Below are 21,545 nucleotides of genomic sequence, written 5' to 3'. Positions count from 1 at the left end.
GGTTCACGTCGAGCATGAGTTCACAATACAGCGACTGTGGCGCAGGAAGATAGAGAAGATAGAGCGGTTGTCCACCAATCTCACAGTTTAGAAAAACTGGTGCAGTCTGCAAGAGATATGCAACTTAAGAGAAGATTTGTTTTTCCTTAACACACTGACTCAAAGTATACAGCCAAAGCTACAAAGAAATGGTTTAAAGACCATAAGGCCAGGGCCCAGACTTAGACTTGAAGGGGCTGGTTATTCCCAACCCCTGAGCAGCATGACAAAGCTTGTGTTATGACTTGACAATAGTTTTTAGAAATCATTTCTGCAGTTTTGTACATAGTAGAAAAGAGAAATTCTAATATTGTAAAAGTAGAATTCATGCCAGTGCTGTGGTATTGGATTGCATTAGATTGTGCAGGTGTACCTAATAAAATGGTCTGCAACTGCATATTATGACACAAGTTTTATACATTGATTAGATAAAGTACACTGAAATATGTAATATTGGCAAGACCATCAATAGAAGACCTTTTTATATCTGACAAATGATGTAGGCATTCAGGGAAAAGTTCAGTTCACTTTTAAGAATAAGACTTTAGATGTGAAATACGGAAGTCGAGACAGTCAGTATCTTGTTATCTCAGGAAATTAAAGATGTTGTTCCGACATAACAAGATAATTTTCCCATTATCACAAGATAACTGCACAAAAAAAGGTTACAGCAACCTTGGTCATTCTTGGCTTCAGTAGTTATTTATGAGCTTTGTCAGATACATTTTATCATCACTAATCATTAATTCAGTGTGTACAATTGAATCAAAACTTCAAGCCAATGATATTCACTTCTTACTATGTCTCCATAGTAAAAAGAACTAGTAGAAAAGCTACTAATACACCTGCTCTCTAGAAGTTGCAGGTATTACAAATAGCTGTGGCTTTAGTACTTACAGCTGAATTTGATAATCCTGTTTCTAGTGTTTTTATATGTTGCACATGGTATTAATGGTACAAAATCTAGTAGCAGATAGTGGTAAACAGGAAGGAACTTACTGTGTAAAGTTGGAGTGATCTTCTGGTCGTGCTGCTTCCTCACTACTTCCAAAAGAAATGACTTGAGTACAGTGTTAAATAGAATGGTCCAAATTAAACAACAAATACAAAGTCTCAGACTTTGGCATAGAAACAAAAACAATCTGAATCCAACGTTCCCTCTTTCTTAAGCAACAATGGTCTGATCATGCAGAATGGGTCCTGCTCAGAGTAAGCAACTGATGTAATGTCTTATTTGTTACGTTAACTTAAAACAGAAGGTAACATGAGCCTCAAACCCTCCTCCTTTTTTAACCAACAATGTTCAGCTCCAGAATAGGGGCGGCTGCAGCTCAGTTGGTAAAGGCAGTCGTCCACGGACCACAGGGTGAGTGGTTCAATCCCCTGGCTATATGTCAAAGTGTCTCTGGGCAAGACACTGAACCCCTAACAGCCCATTTCCCTTCCCAGCTGTGCAGTGCCGGTCCAATCCCAGTAAAAATTGGGGAGGGTTGGGTCAGGAAGGGCATCCGGCGTAAAAACTGTGCCAAATCAACACGTGGACAATGATCCGCTGTAGCGACCCTGAACTCACGGGATAAGCCGTGAAAAAAAAAAAGTTCAGCTCCAGCATTAATATTGTTTTTATAAAATAAACCTGTAGTCATTGACAAATTTACATGATTTATATTTTCAGCATTACATTTTTTTTCAAGCCCAACTTCTGTCTGTTTGTCAGTTGTAGAAAGGTGGTTTAATGGTTTGTTCATGGGGACCTGGAAAAATACAGAACACATGTATTTCTTCTGCCCAGATGGATTTGGAAAGATCTCAGAGTTTTAACAGTTCAGTTTCAAGATTATTTTACCAAATCTGGAAATTGATAAAACATAACTGGGTGAATGTAAGTGACTGTTGGTATGGCAACCTTCTTAGCCAACAGTTGTTTCATCTACATGTTAAAGATCAACATAATTCTTCATTTTTAGTCCACAATTGTTTTTCTTTTTGTTCAGGTCCCTGAAAATACAAATGTGTCATTTCTGTTTAGTCAAGCAAATTATAATCACACATCAGTTCTGAGACAGACCTAAACATTCCCGTGCATTTTTTGCTAAGGAGCCAAACAACAAATAAAAGTATTGCATTCCTCTATATTTTATTGTGGCATTTTGTTTGTATATACTTGTATGTTATTTCATTCATAATTTACTTAAAATCTTTTTCTCAGGAACATCTGTGCCTCTCTAATAATGGCAACATTCTGAAAGTGTAATTTTTAGTAAACTTGAGTATAGCATAACTAATTCTTTTTGAGATGTTTACAATTCAAAGCAAATATGTCAGATAACGATATGACTAATGATGCTACTGGTTAATTCACAGATATTAACACAAAGTGAGAATTCATAAGGAGGACTCTTACTGTCCCTTTATCCACTTATGTTCAGGACAGTAAAATAATCATTATCTCAATATCAAACATCTGACATTTGAAAAACAGTCAGTCAAGAACTTTCTATAACTGACAAATGATATAAGCAATCAGAGAGCATTCTTCTGTCACTCGCCAGGCTCCATTTTCTGACAGCATGGTGCAGCCAAAATCCTGAATGGATTTGTCCGGTTGTCCTTCTGCCCAGTTGGTAAAAGTCAGAGGTTGATTTTTCATATCAGCCTTAAAATTGCTCACTGCTTTTTCATTGTTGACATTGATCCAGGCCATTTTGACAGCTTCATCAAACATTTGAGTCAGTGCTCTGTTCTCATCGTTGTTCTGTGGCAAAGCCAGCTCTAAGCCTCGTTGGGAACAGAACTCATAAGCCCTTGAGAACGTGCCTCTTTCCTTGTCGGACACAAAGTATTTTTCACCAATTCTCTTGACAAAGTCATAACTTAGAGCTGAAAAAAAGAAAAGCGCATGTGGCAAATCAGGAATCCATCTGCAAATTGTTATTTTTTTTCATTATCATAATAGTACTTTGAAAATATACTATATAATATTTGAAATATCAAAAAATGTTTGTTCTCCCAAAAAAGATGAAATTACTGAAATGTTCAGTCTGAAATGTACTTATTTGTAATATGTATGTTGTTGGAAATCCTATGCCAAACTGTGTAATACTGCTACCTTAATGTCACATAATGTGTATTTTCTCACTTTACAGTCTCATGCAGGAAGATGCTTACCATGATTTAATTTAGCAATGGTCCCCTTTAAGGTTTCAAGGTCCTGGCTAATAGAAGCAAAGGGCTCTGGATGAAACAGAGCAATGTCAATAAGCACAGTTGCAATAAATCTAAACTTTCATAATTATTCCCTCATAATCACATGCACCGACAATGTAGGGAAACAGAAGTGGTTCTTTTCATAAATTGCTTGATTAACTTTTTTCTCAATTAAATTAAACAAGGTCTGGGCCATTATAAGGCATAAAAATGCAATATAGTGCTGAACAAACACCTGTAGCTCAACGAAAACCAAAAACATTAAAATGATGTCTACTTTTTGTGTTTGTGCCAAATTTCCTGATGCAGCTAACATTTTTCCCTGCTGAGCTGCAGCGAATGACAGAGTTGGGTAGAATGACCACAAATGTGTGTCATAGAATTTTGTTTTAAGATTCTAACAGTTTTATGAAGTTTCACCGTATTTTTCTTTGTATCTACTTTGTTGCACATCTGAGTCTTTATATAGGTTTGTGTATTGGGGGATTTTCCTGGTAAGACATACCTCCAATCCACTGTGAATATGATTGTTTGGAACACGCTTTTCTCGTCTGTCTCTAGTGTGACCATGTCTGTCCATAAATGAACTGTGTAATCTTGCTCCACTTGATTTTTCTGTAGGACAACTACAGCGTCTCTTGAGGAAAATGTCTCTTTAAGTGATGTCTGAAGAACTAGGTGGTTTTAATGTAGTTATTAAAGATGCCATAAAAATCTACATTTGATCTATTAAGATGTTACAATGTGTCGTTTGGCGTCTTTACATGTATTGAGGTGTCTCGTAACATCCCCAGTCCCCCTATTTGTTTACCAATGTAATCAGACCCCCTGACACCCATGGCAGTGAGAGGAAACTGGTCCTTACGTCACATTGTCTTGCAATAAAAAGAGACTGCACTTGGAAACACGTGGACAAGCAAGCAACTTGTCCTCTACAAGCTTCAACAGTAAGGACTAAGTGATTGGTTTTGCAAACATCTGCCCAATTTATTTCCCATCTCTGTTGAAGTAAAGCACACAGCTGCTCCTACAGGCCTTTTGTTGGGATCCAACATTACGGTATGAAATGTAACTGGTTTTGCTAACAACTGATGTGTGGGCTTCCTGAAATACTCATCCCTTTGTGATAATAGGGAAACTGGGAGACTGTAAGCTAAGTCGAGCCAACCCCTGTAGTGTACATTCTTCATTTAGTTTCTTTTTTAAATATAGTAGATTTATTTAACCTAAAAAAAGATTAAGATTTAACTTTTCTTTAACTTTTTTTTTTATTTTTAGGCCTATTCGGACTTTCCTGCTCATGGTTTTTTAAAATACTAGATTGCCAGAAATTTTTTAAAAAAGGAATACAATACAAATATTTCGTTTATTGGTTTTTGTTATTAAAATTTAAACTTTGAATTGTATTTTCAATATATCTTATTGCAAACCCCACATCAAATATCAAATTGTATTAAGAAAGTGATATCGTCCCATCCCTAACAGTTATTGTTAAAAGTTTTTAGTCTCACAGATTGTTGTGCCATAGTGTTTTGCCCTGTTGAAGAGAGGAACTTGAGGGACACTTATTGTGTTAAAAACTAAACATTATAATTAGGAGACACACACATTGAACAGTGCTCTACTGGACAATATTCTATATGTTATGTTATGACAGTTTACCTTTATAAAAAAACTCATACTGTGTAGAAAATAACAACCGGTATATCACCCATCACTAAATGGCAGATAACAATTGTTCAACTGCTGAATATTTTTCTGTAAAGTATGTTTATAATTTTAAATTTAGTCACCTCTTCCACACATTATTACTGGCCCAGGTCGTCCACGTTTACCTGGATAAGAGGAACAATATTAACAGATTCGTATCACAAAATCCATACAAGATTCAGACAAAGACATAGATATTCTACTAATTGTATTAGCATCATATCATATTTATTATATTGTTGATGCATTAATGTTTAAACATCACTGCAAACTACCAACAACGTGATGTGTAGATAAAACCGAAGCTCATTCAGCTGAATCAAATTGAATCAGTCTGGTCCTGAATTGTACTGTATCGTATCATTACAAATGTATTGTTTTTGTATCGAATCATGGTTCATTCAATATTTACAGAGAAGCATCAAATCTTTTGAGAGGAAGAGACTTTGATTAAAAAACAAGGCGACATCATTCCAATAACCATTACTCCTTTCATTCATCCTTTTTCTGCTATAGCATCAAATGCACTTGAACATGAAAATAAATGATAAAAAGTATGATCCAACAGTCTCCTAGAGTTTTTGTCAGCCAAAATGATCAGAGCCTTCTGACGTAGACTTATTACTGGATAAGAACTTTTAATTCATTTTGTCTCTGTGTAAAATTCATTATGCTAACACTGTCCTTTCTGCTCTGAACGAAAACACTGTTGCTTCTTGCTGGGGCTGTGCTGCAGCTGCAAAAGATGTAGAAGGAGCAGTAAAGACCACACAGTGAAAACAGCAGGCTGTTAGAATCTTGTCAGAGCCTGGTGAGATATAGTATACTGGGAGCAAAATTGTAGTGTTAATACCCACCTGGATGTCCAGTTTGCCCACGCTCTCCTTTTATTCCTGGGAACCCTGGGGATCCAGGAGCTCCAGCGTCTCCCTTTTCCCCTTTTAAACCAGGAAGACCAGGAAGTTGGCTGTAGGCACAAGGAGCCATCAGCCCGAGTGTGTAGAATAAGAGGAATCTCATCATCTTCCCTGTTTAAACCTTGAGTGTATATGAAACATACAGTCATGGCCCAAAAAATTGGAAGAAATGTTCCAATAGCAAATGTTTAGGTTTTCACACACTTAATGTTTTTGTTTGCACTGGAACAACACAAAAAAACAGTTATTTATGGAAGCTGAGAACGGCCATTGATGCTGTTATCTTTTTTATACCGTTATCTCATTATTTTGGAGTGCTGTTGTCTCCATTTCTTGAAAAATTATTCTGTTTTTCGTAATTTCTCAGCCTCTGTAGGTCACATTTAGCTCCTTATTTCCCAATGTTTGTGTAATAATTTGTGATTTTGTTAAAGTTCAACAGTGAATACAGGCTATTTGATATTCTGCAGGACTGTAAATGTTTTAGTGGTTAAGATGCCTTCAGATAAAAAACACTCCCCTGATCACCTACATCACTGTGGTGCAGAAAAAGCAGCAGATTCCTCAAAGGTGCCATAACTGAAAGAGCTGAGAAAATAACTGCATCAACGAGTAATTGGTGATTTTTATCATTAGCCTACACTAAAATAATGCTTTATCAGCCTTCTACTCTTTCATGTTGTAAAGTCACACTGTCAAATGACATGAAAAGCATTTTCAGAATAAAACATGAATTGCTGAAAAACTGCAAAGAAAGATGGTCTGGAGACACAGGATTATTAAGAATTAGTAAACAGTTTCTTTGGAATAACAGACACTAAACTGAGTTAAGTGTGTGGTTGTTTTGTAGGAGCCTTGTAGTATTTCCATGCGATTTAATCGAGGTACAGGGTGGATGGAGACACAGTCATATGAAATGTCAAATAGCCTACAGTCACTGTTTATCCAGAGCAAAGTCAGAAATTATTGCGCAGACTTTTAAGAATAAGGCTTTAGATGTGAAATACGAAAGTCGAGACAGTCAGTATCTTGTTATCTCAGGAAATTAAAGATGTTGTTCCGACATAACAAGATAATTTTCCCATTATCACAAGATAACTGCACAAAAAAAAGGTTACAGCAACCTTGGCCATTCTTGGCTTCAGTAGTTATTTATGAGCTTTGTCAGATACATTTTATCATCACTAATCATTATTCAGTGTGTACAATCAAATCAAAACTTCAAGCCAATGATATTCACTTCTTACTATGTCTCCATAGTAAAAAGAACTAGTAGAAAACCTACTAATACACCTGCTCTCTAGAAGTTGCAGGTATTACAAATAGCTGTGGCTTTAGTACTTACAGCTGAATTTTATAATCCTGTTTCTAGAGTTTTTATATGTTGCACATGGTATTAATGGTACAAAATCTCGAGCAGATAGTGGTAAACAGGAAGAAACTTACTGTGTAAAGTTGGAGTGATCTTCTGGTCGTGCTGCTTCCTCACTACTTCCAAAAGAAATGACTTGAGTACAGTGTTAAATAGAATGGTCCAAATTAAACAACAAATAAAAAGTCTCAGTCTTTGGCATAAAAAAAACAAATCTGAATTCAACGTTCCCTCTTTCTTAAGCAACAATGGTCTGATCATGCAGAATGGATCCTGCTCAGAGTAAGCAACTGATGTAATGTCTCATTTGTTCCGTTAACTTAAAACAGAAGGTAACCTGAGCCTCAAACCCTCCTCCTTTTTTAACCAACAATGTTCAGCTCCAGTACAAATAATGTTTTTTTATAAAATAAACTCGTAGTCATTGACAAATTTACATGAGATTTATTTTCAGCATTTAAATTTTTTTCAAGCCCAACTTCTGTCTGTTTGTGAGTTGTAGAAAGGTGGTTTAATGGTTTGTTCATGGGGACCTGGAAAAACACAGAACACATGTTCTGCAGGCACCATCTCAGGCCAGTAAGGATGATCTCAGCGTTTTAAGAGTTCAGTTTCAAGATTATTTTACCAAATCAGGAATTTGATAAAACATAACTGGGGGGATGTCAGTGACTGTTGATATGGCAACCTTCTCAACCAACAGTTGTTTCATCTACATGTTATAGATCAACATAATTATTAATTGTGAGTTGTTTTTACCAAGTCCACATTTGTTCTGCTTTTGTTCTTTACCAACTCATGAAGGCAACATCTGGTTGTTCAGCTGTTGGATTCATCATCATCATCAGTGTTCCTGCTTTGTGGTGCTGTGCAGGTGGTGTACAGATGAAATTTAGCTCTTTTTTAGCAGAAACAAGTGACTGCTGTTGCTGAAAACAGAACAATATCAATGGTTGGAGTGAACCAAAACAGTAGAGCTTTGGGTTGAGCACTTAAACAATGAGCTTAAATTTTTTTAAATGTAGATCCACAGTAGGATCTACATGGATATATGCTTATAAAGCAGCCACTTTAGAAGTGATTATAGGGTTTATATCTCCAATCTCTTTCCCGTAAAAGCTACTTTTACAAAATGAAAATGGCCGAGTGCTGACCCATGTTTTGGAAAATTTGTTCTCATAGATCATTTCGCCCCAAACTGTTTTCCTGAACCTTGTTTGTGTCCACAACCAACGTTTTGCATTAACACATCTTTGTATGTTTTTTTTTTGTTGTTGTTGCATTTAGTGTGCCTGTGTGTATTTTTCTCTTTCTCATATTCTGACTGGTTTGGGTTCCAGCGGCGTCTTCGCACATGCGCTATTCATACAATTAGCAGGCTGGACTCTGGATTCTGCGCAGCGCTGAACGTCTCCTGCTCTGACTGCAGCTGGGAGGGGCTACTGCGCGAGGACTGAGCCGCCCTGTGCGTAGTTTGTGACGTGAGAGTGCTGCCGTAAAAAGAGTGATGATGATAATAATAATGTCCCATAACACCAGGAATTATTGGCTAGATTTGTCACTAGTCGCTTTTTTGAAAAAGAGTCGCTAGAGGGTCGCTAGTCAGTATTTTTTATTTATTCTTTTGTCCTTTCAGCTTATCCCGTGAGTTCAGGGTCGCCACAGCGGATCATTGTCCGCATGTTGATTTGGCACAGTTTTTACGCCGGATGCCCTTCTATACTCACTAAATATAGCGACAAATTCTCTAAGTTAGCAACACTGGCTCATCAAGCTTGACAGCAGCACTAATTGTCACATAATCAGTGTGTGTAAAAAAGGGGGCGGGACCCCGTGAATTTGATTGGATGTACATGTAAGTTGGTTTCCCGAGTGACCAATCAAATTTGACTGATCGTTTTCAAGTTATATGTAGGATTCATTAACCTTTGGCGAGCTACTTGTTGGAGAGACCTGGTTACAGAGTCATGTATTGTATTCTTATAGTTATTTGCTTTTAAATTGTTTTGTTTTTTGGTCAAGCGGTATCTATTATTTTTTTAAGCAGTGGTGCTGTTGTATTCATGACCAAGAGCCCACACAACCAGGCAAGTCTTATAATAAAGGAGGCAGGGTTTTTCATGTTTGCTGTGTTGTGTTTGACAGTTGAGTGTCTCACTAAATAAAATCCACAACACACCAAAGGATGCAGCCCAACACTACCAGCACATGTACACAGCTTTTTTCCTGTCAAATAAAATAATAAACAATCCAGTATAATAATATTATAATTATATTAATATCACTTGATGTCAATTTAGTGGTGTTTCATGTGGGATACATTTATTTTGGTTGTATAATCAATGCAACTGTATAACAGCCGTTATACTTTTATGGGAGGCTAATATACATCTCAAAGAAACAAACAATTGCATCTAAGAGCAAATATTTAAATGGGCTGTTGTTTGTAAACATAGACCTTCAAGCAGGCGACATATATAGCTGTCAAAATTAAGATATGTTTGTACGACATCCTCAATCACAGCCAGACTCCAGACCGGACATCTGGACGCCCTACTTGTGAACACAGGTGACTTTAATCATGTAACCTTCTCCAAGACCCTCCCCACCTTCACACAGTATGTGGATTGTCACACCAGGGGGGAGAAGACACTGGACCTGATGTACTCAAATGTTAGAGGCCTACAGCTCTTCTGCCCCTTTCTTACTTATTGTTCAGTGGTTTGTATTTGTTTATTGTCTTGGTTCGGTAGAAGTTCTTTTCCTTTCTTTCTACTTTCACGTTGGGAGCAGCTGTAACAAGGTAAGGCAATTTCTACATGGATCAATAAAGCTTTTGAATTTTGAATCTGAATATTGAATAAGATGTAGTGTATGGTTTACTACACATTGCATTGTTTTTTCCTCATCAGATATGTCTGCCAAATCCTTTATACTTATCCACACTTAATTCATTCATTTCCCTCAAAGAGAAATGTGACTTGCATCAGATGTAACTCTGACTTCTATATCTGACAAATAATGAAAGCATTCAGGAAGCATTCATGTGTCACAAGCCAGACACCATTTTCTGACAGCATGGTGCAGCCTGTATCCTGGATGGATTTGTCTGGCTGTCCTTCTGCCCATTTGGTAAATGTCAGAGGTTGTTTTTTGATGTCCACCTCAAAATTCCCTTCGCTTTTTTTATTGTTAACATTGATCCAGGCATTTTTGTAAACGTCTCCAAACACTTGAGTCAGAATGTTGTTCTCCTCCTCATTCTGGGGTAAAGCCAGCTCTAAGCCTTGTTGGGAACAGAACTCCACAGCCCTGGAGAAAGTGTCTCTCTCCTTGTTGGACACGAAGTATTTCTGACCAACTTTCCGGACAAAGTCATAGTTTATAGCTGGGGAAAAAAAAGAGATGTTGTTGAGAAAAATCTTTCTAGTTAGTTCTGAAGAAAGTATTTAAAAATGACATTCACACAGGGTGAGGGGCAAGGGGCAGTGAGTTGGGGGGTTTCGTGATGGCCAGATGCAATGACAGGATAGATTTGTTTATTTAGACTTTTCATTTTTGGTCCAATTTAATTCAAGGCTCTTAAGATGCACTATGTGTCTGCATTTCACTCAAAGTTCAGAAAATAGTTAAATAGGATTCTTACCCAGCTCGTATTTAGACATCCTGATTGTTATGGCTTCAATGTCTGGTCTAAAGGAATCTGGATTAAACAAATTACATACAGTTACAAACTGGTAGCAAGTTGTCAGATTGAAGCAAGATTATACTATGGGCAAAGTTACATACAGTGTCAATATAATGTGAGACCTCAAAAGGGATCATGGTAGATTTAAAAAACAAAACAAAACTACAGGCCAAAACTTGCACAGGTTGTAGTTTTGGTGCACAGTACATTATAATAATTAGCTGCAACTTAAGTAAAAAAAAAAGTAAAGTATTATATGTATAAGCAACCTGGTTCACACGTTTTCACACAATGTCCAGGGGGTCCACGGGGTCCAGGGGGTCCATAGGGTCCAGAGGGTCCAGGTGCTCCAGGGAGTCCAGATGGTCCAAGTGGTCCAGGGGGTCCAAGTAGTCCATGGTGTCCATGTCGACCTGGTCGATACGGATTCGTATCACAAAATCTTCAGACAATGACTTAGATATTCTACTAATTGTATTAACATCAAATCATACTTATTATATTCTTGATGCATTGATATGTTAACATCCCTGTTGAAGCTGTAAAGCTGGAGCTAATTTAAACTATTTTATATTTTGAAAGATGAATAATCCCTAATCACAATAAATTCATATTAGGATTGATTATAATTTATTGCACAAAAGCTTTTATTTCATTTTGTCTCTGTGTAAAATTCATTATGCTAACACTGTCTTGTCTGCTCTGAATGAAAACACTGTTGCTTCTTGCTGGGGCTGTGCTGCAGCTGCAAAAGATGTAGAAGGAGCAGTAAAGACCACACAGTGAAAACAGCAGGCTGTTAGAATCTTGTCAGAGCCTGGTGAGATATAGTATACTGGGAGCAAAATTGTGGTGTTAATACCCACCTGGATGTCCAGGTAGCCCAGGGAGTCCAGGATCTCCTTTTATTCCTTGGAACCCAGGTAATCCAGGATCTCCACGCTCTCCCTTGTCACCTTTTGGACCAGAAGGACCAGGAAGTAGGCTGTAGCCATAAGGAGCCATCAGGCAGAGTGTGTAGAATAAGAGGAATCTCATCATCTTCCCTACTGATATACTTGAGAGTATATTAAACATAATTGGTTATTTGTGGAAGCTGAGAACGGCCATTGATGCTGTTATCTTTTTTATGCCGTTATCTAATTTTTATCTCCATTTGTTGAAACATTATTCTGTTTTTCGTAATGTCTCAGCCTCTCTAGGTCACATTTAGCTCCTTGTTTCCCAATGTTGTGTAATAATTTGTGATTTTGCTAAAGTTCAACAGTGAATACAGGTGATGGATATTCTGCAGGACTGTAAATGTTTTAGTGGTTAAGATGCCTTCAGATAAAAAACACTCCCCTGATCACCTACATCACTGTGTTGCAGAAAAAGCAGCAGGCTTCAGGTCTAACTTTAAGGGCATTTTTCATCTGTGTTAGTCTAAATTCCCGGAGGACATCCATCCAATACACAGCTCATGTCTATTGGATACTTTAGTTTGCTTTGTCCGTGTAAAACGGCCCATGATCAGTACTAGTGTCCTCCTGTTAGAGGATGTGCAGCTGTTCCAGAGTTCTCAAGAATGCTACACTGCAACTTTTCATTTTCATAATGGAGGCAGCAGATTCCTCAAAGGTACCATAACTGTGAGAGCTGAGAAAATAACTGCATCAACGAAGAACTGGTGATTTTTATCATTAGCCTACACTAAAATAATGCTTTATCAGCCTTTTACTCTCTCATGTTGTAAAGTCACACTGTCAAATGACATGAAAAGTATTTTCAGAATAAAACATGAATTGCTGAAAAACTGCAAAGAAAGATGGTCTTGAGACACAGGATTATTAAGAATTAGTAAACAGTTTCTTTGGAATAACGGACACTAAACTGAGTTAAGTGTGTGGTTGTTTTGTAGGAGCCTTGTAGCATTTCCATGCGATTTAATCGAAGTACAGGGTGGATGGAGACACAGTCATATGAAATGTCAAATAGCCTACAGTCACTGTTTATCCAGAGCAAAATCAGAAATTATTGCGCAGACTTTTAAGAATAAGGCTTTAGATGTGAAATACGAAAGTCGAGAAAGTCAGTATCTTGTTATCTCAGGAAATTAAAGACGTTTTTCCGACATAAGATTATTTTCCCATTATCACAAGATAACTGCACAAAAAAAGGTTACAGCAACCTTGGCCATTCTTGGCTTCAGTAGTTATTTATGAGCTTTGTCAGATACATTTTATCATCACTAATCATTATTCAGTGTGTACAATCAAATCAAAACTTCAAGCCAATGATATTCACTTCTTACTATGTCTCCATAGTAAAAAGAGGAAACCTACTAATACACCTACTCTCTAGAAGTTGCTTGTATTACAAATAGCTGTGGCTTTAGTACTTACAGCTGAATTTGATAATCCTGTTTCTAGTGTTTTTATATGTTGCACATGGTATTAATGGTACAAAATCTAGTAGCAGATAGTGGTAAACAGGAAGGAACTTACTATGTAAAGTTGGAGTGATCTTCTGGTCGTGCTGCTTCCTCACTACTTCCAAAAGAAATGAATTGAACAGTGTTGGATAGAATTGTCCAAAGTAAACAACAAATACAAAGTTTTCTTTTTTGGCAGAGAAACAAAAACAATCTGAGTCCAACGTTCCCTCTTTCTTAAGCAACAATGGTCTGATCATGCAGAATGGATCCTGCTCAGAGTAAGAAACTGATGTAATGTCTCATTTGTTCCGTTAACTTAAAACAGAAGGTAACCTGAGCCTCAAACCCTCCTCCTTTTTTAACCAACAATGTTCAGCTCCAGTATAAATAATGTTTTTTTATAAAATAAACTCGTAGTGATTGACAAATTTACATAAGGTTTATTTTCAGCATTTAAATTTTTTTCAAGCCCAACTTCTGTCTGTTTGTCAGTTGTAGAAAGGTGGTTTAATGGTTTGTTCATGGGGACCTGGAAAAACACAGAACACATGTTCTGCAGGCACCATCTCAGGCCAGTAAGGATGATCTCAGAGTTCAGTTTCAAGATTATTTTGCCAAATCTGGAATTTGATAAAACATAACTTGGGCATTTTCAGTGACTGTTGATATGGCAACCTTCTCAGCTAACAGTTGTTTCATCCACTTATTATATATCAACATAATTATTAATTTTGAGTTGTTTTTTACCAAGTCCACACTTGTTCTGTTTTTTTTTTTTTACCAACTCTTGAAAGCCACACCTGGTTCTTCAGCTGTTGGATTCATCATCATCATCATCATCATCAGTGTTCCTGCTTTGTAGTGCTGTGCAGGTGGTGTACAGATGGAATTTAGCTCTTTTTCATCAGAAACAAGTGACTGCTGTTGCTGAAAACAGAACAATATCAATGGTTGGAGTGAACCAAAACAGTAGAGCTTTGGGTTGAGCACTTAAACAATGAGCTTTAACTCACTATAAACCTCTGTAAAGGCAAGTGAATCATCAGTCAGGTGACAGTTTACTGTACATCCAGCACTTTGAGTGGCTGTGAGAAACAGCCAAGCACAGTCTCTGTGTGTAGCATCACAGAGGCTTGTTGTAGCCCAATTGGTGCCATACTTGACCCAGATGTTCCTGCCTAGCTACATTAGGAAACATGGGGGATTCTTTGGAGCAGCACAGAATGCATGAGAGGAGGTCCCTGAAAATACAAACGTGTCATTTCTGTTTAGTCAAGCAAATTATAATCACACATCAGTTCTGAGACAGACCTAAACATTCCCGTGCATTTTTTGCCATGGAGCCAAACAACAAATAAAAGTATTGCATTCCTCTATATTTTATTGTGGCATTTTGTTTGTATATACTTGTATGTTATTTCATTCATAATTTACTTGAAATCTTTTTCTGAGGAACATCTGTGCCTGTCTAATAATGACAACATACTGAAAGTGCAATTTTTAGTAACTTGAGTATAGCATAACTAATTAAGCATGTTCTGCCCTCTGTTTGACTGCATTTATAACTGCTAAGAAACCTTTAAATAGCTTTGTGTATAGCGTTTTGGGAGCAGCACTGCCCCCCTGTGGTCAGCTAGCAGTAGTAGGTTTAGAGCCTGGATTCCCCTGAGAGTTACTGAAGCAGGTAGAGGAAACAGCGTGACTGATTCCCTGCTGCTAATCTTCTTTATAACGTTGGAGCCTTATTTGTCCGTAAGTATTTTGTTTATTACCCTTTTTTATGCTGTAGACATACTATGGTTGCTGCATTATTATTTTGCTTTAAAATCGTTAATTCAGAACTACAGTAAATTGTGGCGATCATTGCTGTTGTGACCCATATTTTTATGTCAATATTTGAAACTTTGAATTGTACCTGTAAGATGTATGTTATGTTATTTTCATTCCTATTGTTATTTGTCTTCAGTTTTACAGTGAGTGAGTAAAGTAAAGCAAGAGAAAAGAAAAGTGAGCCTTCATAAAACATTCAAGAAAAGTTAGGCCTTGTGCGTATTGGAGGACTTCACACTCACCATGTTAGCTAACTGTCTAGCATAGAACAAGTTCCACTCTGTGTGAGGACAGTAAAAAGCAAATATGTCAGATAAGGATATGACTAATGATGCTACTGGTTAATTCACAGATATTAACACAAAGTGAGAATTCATAAGGAGGACTCTTACTGTCCCTTTATCCACTTATGTTCAGGACAGTAAAATAATCATTATCTCAATATCAAACATCTGACATTTGAAAAACAGTCAGTCAAGAACTTTCTATAACTGACAAATGATATAAGCAATCAGAGAGCATTCTTCTGTCACTCGCCAGGCTCCATTTTCTGACAGCATGGTGCAGCCAAAATCCTGAATGGATTTGTCCGGTTGTCCTTCTGCCCAGTTGGTAAAAGTCAGAGGTTGATTTTTCATATCAGCCTTAAAATTGCTCACTGCTTTTTCATTGTTGACATTGATCCAGGCCATTTTGACAGCTTCATCAAACATTTGAGTCAGTGCTCTGTTCTCATCGTTGTTCTGTGGCAAAGCCAGCTCTAAGCCTCGTTGGGAACAGAACTCATAAGCCCTTGAGAACGTGCCTCTTTCCTTGTCGGACACAAAGTATTTTTCACCAATTCTCTTGACAAAGTCATAACTTAGAGCTGAAAAAAAGAAAAGCGCATGTGGCAAATCAGGAATCCATCTGCAAATTGTTATTTTTTTTCATTATCATAATAGTACTTTGAAAATATACTATATAATATTTGAAATATCAAAAAATGTTTGTTCTCCCAAAAAAGATGAAATTACTGAAATGTTCAGTCTGAAATGTACTTATTTGTAATATGTATGTTGTTGGAAATCCTATGTCAAACTGTGTAATACTGCTACCTTAATGTCACATAATGTGTATTTTCTCACTTTAGAGTCTCATGCAGGAAGATGCTTACCATGATTTAATTTAGCAATGGTCCCCTTTAAGGTTTCAAGGTCCTGGCTAATAGAAGCAAAGGGCTCTGGATGAAACAGAGAAATGTCAATAAGCACAGTTGCAATAAATGTAAACATTTACAATTATCAGCTTCCTCTTTTCCTTCCCTCATAATCACATGCACCGACAATGTAGGGAAACAGAAATGGTTGTTTTCATAAATTGCTTGATTAACCTTTTTCTCAATTAAATTAAACAATATCTGGACCATTATAAGGCATAAAAATGCAATATAGTGCTGAACAAACACCTGTAGCTCAACAAAAATGAAAAACATTAAAAAGATGTCTTTTGTTTTAAGATTCTAACAGTTTTATGAAGTTTCACCGTATTTTTCTTTGTATCTACTTTGTTGCACATCTGAGTCTTTATATAGGTTTGTGTATTGGGGGATTTTCCTGGTAAGACATACCTCCAATCCACTGTGAATATGATTGTTTGGAACATGCTTTTCTTGTCTGTCTCTAGTGTGACCATGTCTGTCCATAGATGAACTGTGTAATCTTGCTCCACTTGATTTTTCTGTAGGACAACTACAGCGTCTCTTGAGGAAAATGTCTCTTTAAGTGATGTCTGAAGCACTAGGTGGTTTTAATGTAGTTATTAAAGATGCCAAAAAAAATCTACATTTGGCCTCTTTACATGTATTGAGGTGTCTCGTAACATCCCCAGTCCCCCTATTTGCTTACCAATGTAATCAGACCCCCTGACACCCATGGCAGTGAGAGGAAACTGGTCCTTACGTCAGATTGTCTTGCAATAAAAAGAGACTGCACTTGGAAACACGTGGACAAGCAAGCAACTTGTCCTCTACAAGCTTTAACAGTAAGGACTAAGTGATTGGTTTTGCAAACTTCTGCCCAATTTATTTCCGATCTCTGTTGAAGTAAAGCACACAGCTGCTCCTACAGGCCTTTTGTTGGGATCCGACATGACGGTATGAAATGTAACTGGTTTTGCTAACAACTGATGGGTGGGCTTCCTGAAATACTCATCCCTTTGTGATAATAGGGAAACTGGGAGACTGTAAGCTAAGTCGAGCCAACCCCTGTAGTGTACATTCTTCATTTAGTTTCTTTTTTAAATAGAGTAGATTTATTTAACCTAAAAAAACTAAGATTTAACTTTTCTTTAACCTTTTTTTAATTTTAGGCCTATTTGGACTTTCCTGCTCATGGTTGTTTTTTAAAATACTAAATTGCCAGAAATTTTTAAAAAAGGAACACAATACAAATATTTAGTTTATTGATTTTTATTACTTTGAATTGTATCCTCAGTATGTCCTATTGCAAACCCCACATTAAATATCAAATTGTATAAAGAGAGTGATATCGTCCCATCTCTAACAGTTATTGTTAAACGTTATTTGTCTCACAGATTGTTGTGTCATAGTGTTTTGCCCTGTTGAAGAGAGGAAATTGGGGGACACTTACTGCGTTAAAAAACTAAACATTGTCATTAGGAGACACACACATTAACAAGTGCTCTACTGGACAATATTCTATATGTTATGTTATGAAATTTTACCTCTACAAAGTCATATTGTCTAGAAAATTACAACCAGTATATCACCCATCACTAAATGGCAGATAACAATTTTTCAACTGCTGAATATTTCTCTGTGAAGTATGTTTATACGTTTAAAATGAGTCACCTCTTTCACACATTGTAACTGACCCAGGTAGTCCAGGTGGACCTGGATAAGAGGAAAAAGATTAACATATTCGTATCACAAAATCCATAGAAGATTCAAACAATAACTTGGATATTCTACTAATTGTATTAGCATCATATCATACTTATTATATTGTTGATGCATTAATGTTTAAACATCACTGTTGAAGCTGTAAAAGTGGAGCTTAATTAAACTATTTTATATTTTGAAAAAGGATTAATCCATAATCAAAATAAATTCATATTACGATTAAATTATTATTACGACAAATTGAATCAGCCTGGTCCTGAATTGTACTGTATCGTATCATTACAAATGTATTGTTTTTGTATCGAATCATGGTTCATTCAATATTTAGAGATAAGTATCAAATCTTTTGAAAGGAAGAGACTTTGATTAAAAAACAAGGCGACATCATTCCAATAACCATCACTCCTTTCATTCATCCTTTTTCTGCTATAGCATCAAATGCACTTGAACATGGAAATAAATTATAAAAAGTATGATCCAACAGTCTCCTAGAGTTTTTGTCAGCCAAAATGATCAGAGCCCTCTGAAGTAGACTTATTACTGGATAAGAACTTTTATTTCATTTTGTCTCTGTGTAAAATTCATTATGTTAACACTGTCTTGTCTGCTCTGAATGAAAACACTGTTGCTTCTTGCTGGGGCTGTGCTGCAGCTGCAAAAGATGTAGAAGGAGCAGTAAAGACCACACAGTGAAAACAGCAGGCTGTTAGAATCTTGTCAGAGCCTGGTGAGATATAGTATACTGGGAGCAAAATTGTGGTGTTAATACCCACCTGGATGTCCAGGTAGCCCACGTTCTCCTTTTATTCCTTTGAACCCTGGGGTTCCAATAATTCCACACTCTCCCTTTTCCCCTTTTAAACCAGGAAGACCAGGAAGTTGGCTGTAGCCACAAGGAGCCATCAGGCAGAGTGTGTAGAATAAGAGGAATCTCATCATCTTCCCTGTTTAAACCTTGAGTGTGTATGAAACATACAGTCATGGCCCAAAAAATTGGAAGAAAATTGTTCCAATAGCAAATGTTTAGGTTTTCACGCACTTAATGTTTTTGTTTGCACTGGAACAACACAAAAAAACAGTTATTTATGGAAGCTGAGAACGGCCATTGATGCTGTTATCTTTGTTAAACCGTTATCTCATTATTTTTGAGTGCTGTTGTCTCCATTTCTTGAAAAATTATTCTGTTTTTCGTAATTTCTCAGCCTCTGTAGGTCACATTTAGCTCCTTATTTCCCAATGTTGTGTAATAATTTGTGATTTTGCTAAAGTTCAACAGTGAATACAGGTGATGGATATTCTGCAGGACTGTAAATGTTTTAGTGGTTAAGATGCCTTCAGATAAAAAACACTCCCCTGATCACCTACATCACTGTGTTGCAGAAAAAGCAGCAGGTTTCAGGTCTAACTTTAAGGGCATTTTTCATCTGTGTTAGTCTAAATTCCTGGAGGACGTCCATCTAATACACAGCTCATGTCTATTGGATACTTTAGTTTGCTTTGTCCGTGTAAAACGGCCCATGGTCAGAACTAGTGTCATCCTGTTAGAGGATGTGCAGCTGTTCCAGAGTTTTAATAATGGAAGCAGTAGATTCTTCAAAGGTGCCATAACTGTGAGAGCTGAGAAAATAACTGCATCAACGAGTAACTGGTGATTTTTATCATTAGCCTACACAAAAATAATGCTTTATCAGCCTTCTACTCTCTCATGTTGTAAAGTCACACTGTCAAATGACATGAAAAGCATTTTCAGAATAAAACATGAATTGCTGAAAAACTGCAAAGAAAGATGGTCTGGAGACACAGGATTATTAAGAATTAGTAAACAGTTTCTTTGGAATAACAGACACTAAACTGAGTTAAGTGTGTGGTTGTTTTGTAGGAGCCTTGTAGTATTTCCATGCGATTTAATCGAGGTACAGGGTGGATGGAGACACAGTCATATGAAATGTCAAATAGCCTACAGTCACTGTTTATCCAGAGCAAAATCAGAAGTTATTGCGCAGACTTTTAAGAATAAGGCTTTAGATGTGAAATACGAAAGTCGAGACAGTCAGTATCTTGTTATGTCAGTAAATTAAAGACGTTGTTCCGACATAACAAGATAATTTTCCCATTATCACAAGATAACTGCACAAAAAAAGGTTACAGCAACCTTGGTCATTCTTGGCTTCAGTAGTTATTTATGAGCTTTGTCAGATACATTTTATCATCACTAATCATTATTCAGTGTGTACAATCAAATCAAAACTTCAAGCCAATGATATTCACTTCTTACTATGTCTCCATAGTAAAAAGAACTAGTAGAAAACCTACTAATACACCTACTCTCTAGAAGTTGCAGGTATTACAAATAGCTGTGGCTTTAGTACTTACAGCTGAATTTGATAATCCTGTTTCTAGAGTTTTTATATGTTGCACATGGTATTAATGGTACAAAATCTAGTAGCAGATAGTGGTAAACAGGAAGGAACTTACTGTGTAAAGTTGGAGTGATCTTCTGGTCGTGCTGCTTCCTCACTACTTCCAAAAGAAATGACTTGAGTTCAGTGTTAAATAGAATTGTCCAAAGTAAACAACGGATGTAAAGTCTCTTTTTTGGCATAGAAAAAAAAACAATCTGAATCCAACGTTCCCTCTTTCTTAAGCAACAATGGTCTGATCATGCAGAATGGATCCTGCTCAGAGTAAGCAACTGATGTAATGTCTCATTTGTTCCGTTAACCTAAAACAGAAGGTAACCTGAGCCTCAAACCCTCCTCCTTTTTTAACCAACAATGTTCAGATCCAGCATGATTATTATTTTTTATAAAATAAACTCGTAGTAATTGACAAATTTACATGAGATTTATTTTCAGCATTTACATTTTTTTCAAGCCCAGATTCTGTCTGTTTGTCAGTTGTAGAAAAATGGTTTGTTCATGGGGACCTGGAAAAACACAGAACACATGTTCTGCAGGCACCATCTCAGGCCAGTAAGGATGATCTCAGCGTTTTAAGAGTTCAGTTTCAAGATTATTTTACCAAATCAGGAATTTGATAAAACATAACTGGGGGGATGTCAGTGACTGTTGATATGGCAACCTTCTCAGCCAACAGTTGTTTCATCTACATGTTATAGATCAACATAATTATTCATTTTAAGTCCCCACTTGTTCTGCTTTTGTTCTTTACCAACTCATGAAGGCAACACCTGGTTGTTCAGCTGTTGGATTCATCATCATCATCAGTGTTCCTGCTTTGTGGTGCTGTGCAGGTGGTGTACAGATGGAATTTAGCTCTTTTTCAGCAGAAACAAGTGACTGCTGTTGCTGAAAACAGAACAATATCAATGGTTGGAGTGAACCAAAACAGTAGAGCTTTGGGTTGAGCACTTAAACAATGAGCTTAAAATTAACAAAATGGAGATCCACAGTACCCTAGTGAATAAAAACTATTCAAATAATTTAAACAAGACAGCATCACTG

General features: G+C 36.8%; 2 protein-coding genes across 5 annotated transcripts; both read right to left on the bottom strand.

The window, feature by feature from the left end:
• Positions 1 to 1,734: 1,734 nt before the first annotated feature.
• On the bottom strand, positions 1,735 to 7,548 carry LOC137125936 (mannose-binding protein C-like). The gene is made up of 5 exons (XM_067502196.1): positions 7,320 to 7,548; positions 5,814 to 5,994; positions 5,040 to 5,081; positions 3,208 to 3,273; positions 1,735 to 2,919 (listed from the first exon to the last, which is right to left on the bottom strand). The coding sequence occupies exons 2-5, from the start codon at positions 5,977 to 5,979 to the stop codon at positions 2,537 to 2,539; spliced, it is 657 nt and encodes a 218-aa protein (XP_067358297.1). The 5' UTR covers positions 5,980 to 5,994; positions 7,320 to 7,548; the 3' UTR covers positions 1,735 to 2,536.
• A 125-nt stretch (positions 7,549 to 7,673) lies between these two features.
• On the bottom strand, positions 7,674 to 20,788 carry LOC137125928 (mannose-binding protein C-like). Of its 4 annotated transcripts, none has more exons than XM_067502183.1 (5): positions 20,557 to 20,785; positions 11,800 to 11,990; positions 11,203 to 11,346; positions 10,892 to 10,948; positions 7,674 to 10,633 (listed from the first exon to the last, which is right to left on the bottom strand). In XM_067502183.1, the coding sequence occupies exons 2-5, from the start codon at positions 11,972 to 11,974 to the stop codon at positions 10,251 to 10,253; spliced, it is 759 nt and encodes a 252-aa protein (XP_067358284.1). In that variant the 5' UTR covers positions 11,975 to 11,990; positions 20,557 to 20,785; the 3' UTR covers positions 7,674 to 10,250. The 4 variants fall into 4 exon arrangements, with proteins under 4 accessions (XP_067358284.1, XP_067358282.1, XP_067358285.1 ...); XM_067502181.1 differs by lacking the exon at positions 20,557 to 20,785 and adding an exon at positions 13,420 to 13,664; XM_067502184.1 differs by lacking the exons at positions 7,674 to 10,633; positions 10,892 to 10,948; positions 11,203 to 11,346; positions 11,800 to 11,990 and adding exons at positions 13,424 to 16,047; positions 16,336 to 16,401; positions 18,031 to 18,072; positions 18,855 to 19,035 and having other exon boundaries at positions 20,557 to 20,787.
• Between the last annotated feature and the right edge of the window lie 757 nt (positions 20,789 to 21,545).

This window comes from Channa argus, chromosome 4 (genome assembly GCF_033026475.1).
Source record: "Channa argus isolate prfri chromosome 4, Channa argus male v1.0, whole genome shotgun sequence".
NCBI lineage: Eukaryota > Metazoa > Chordata > Actinopteri > Anabantiformes > Channidae > Channa > Channa argus.
This window is presented reverse-complemented; position numbering and strand designations above follow the sequence as displayed.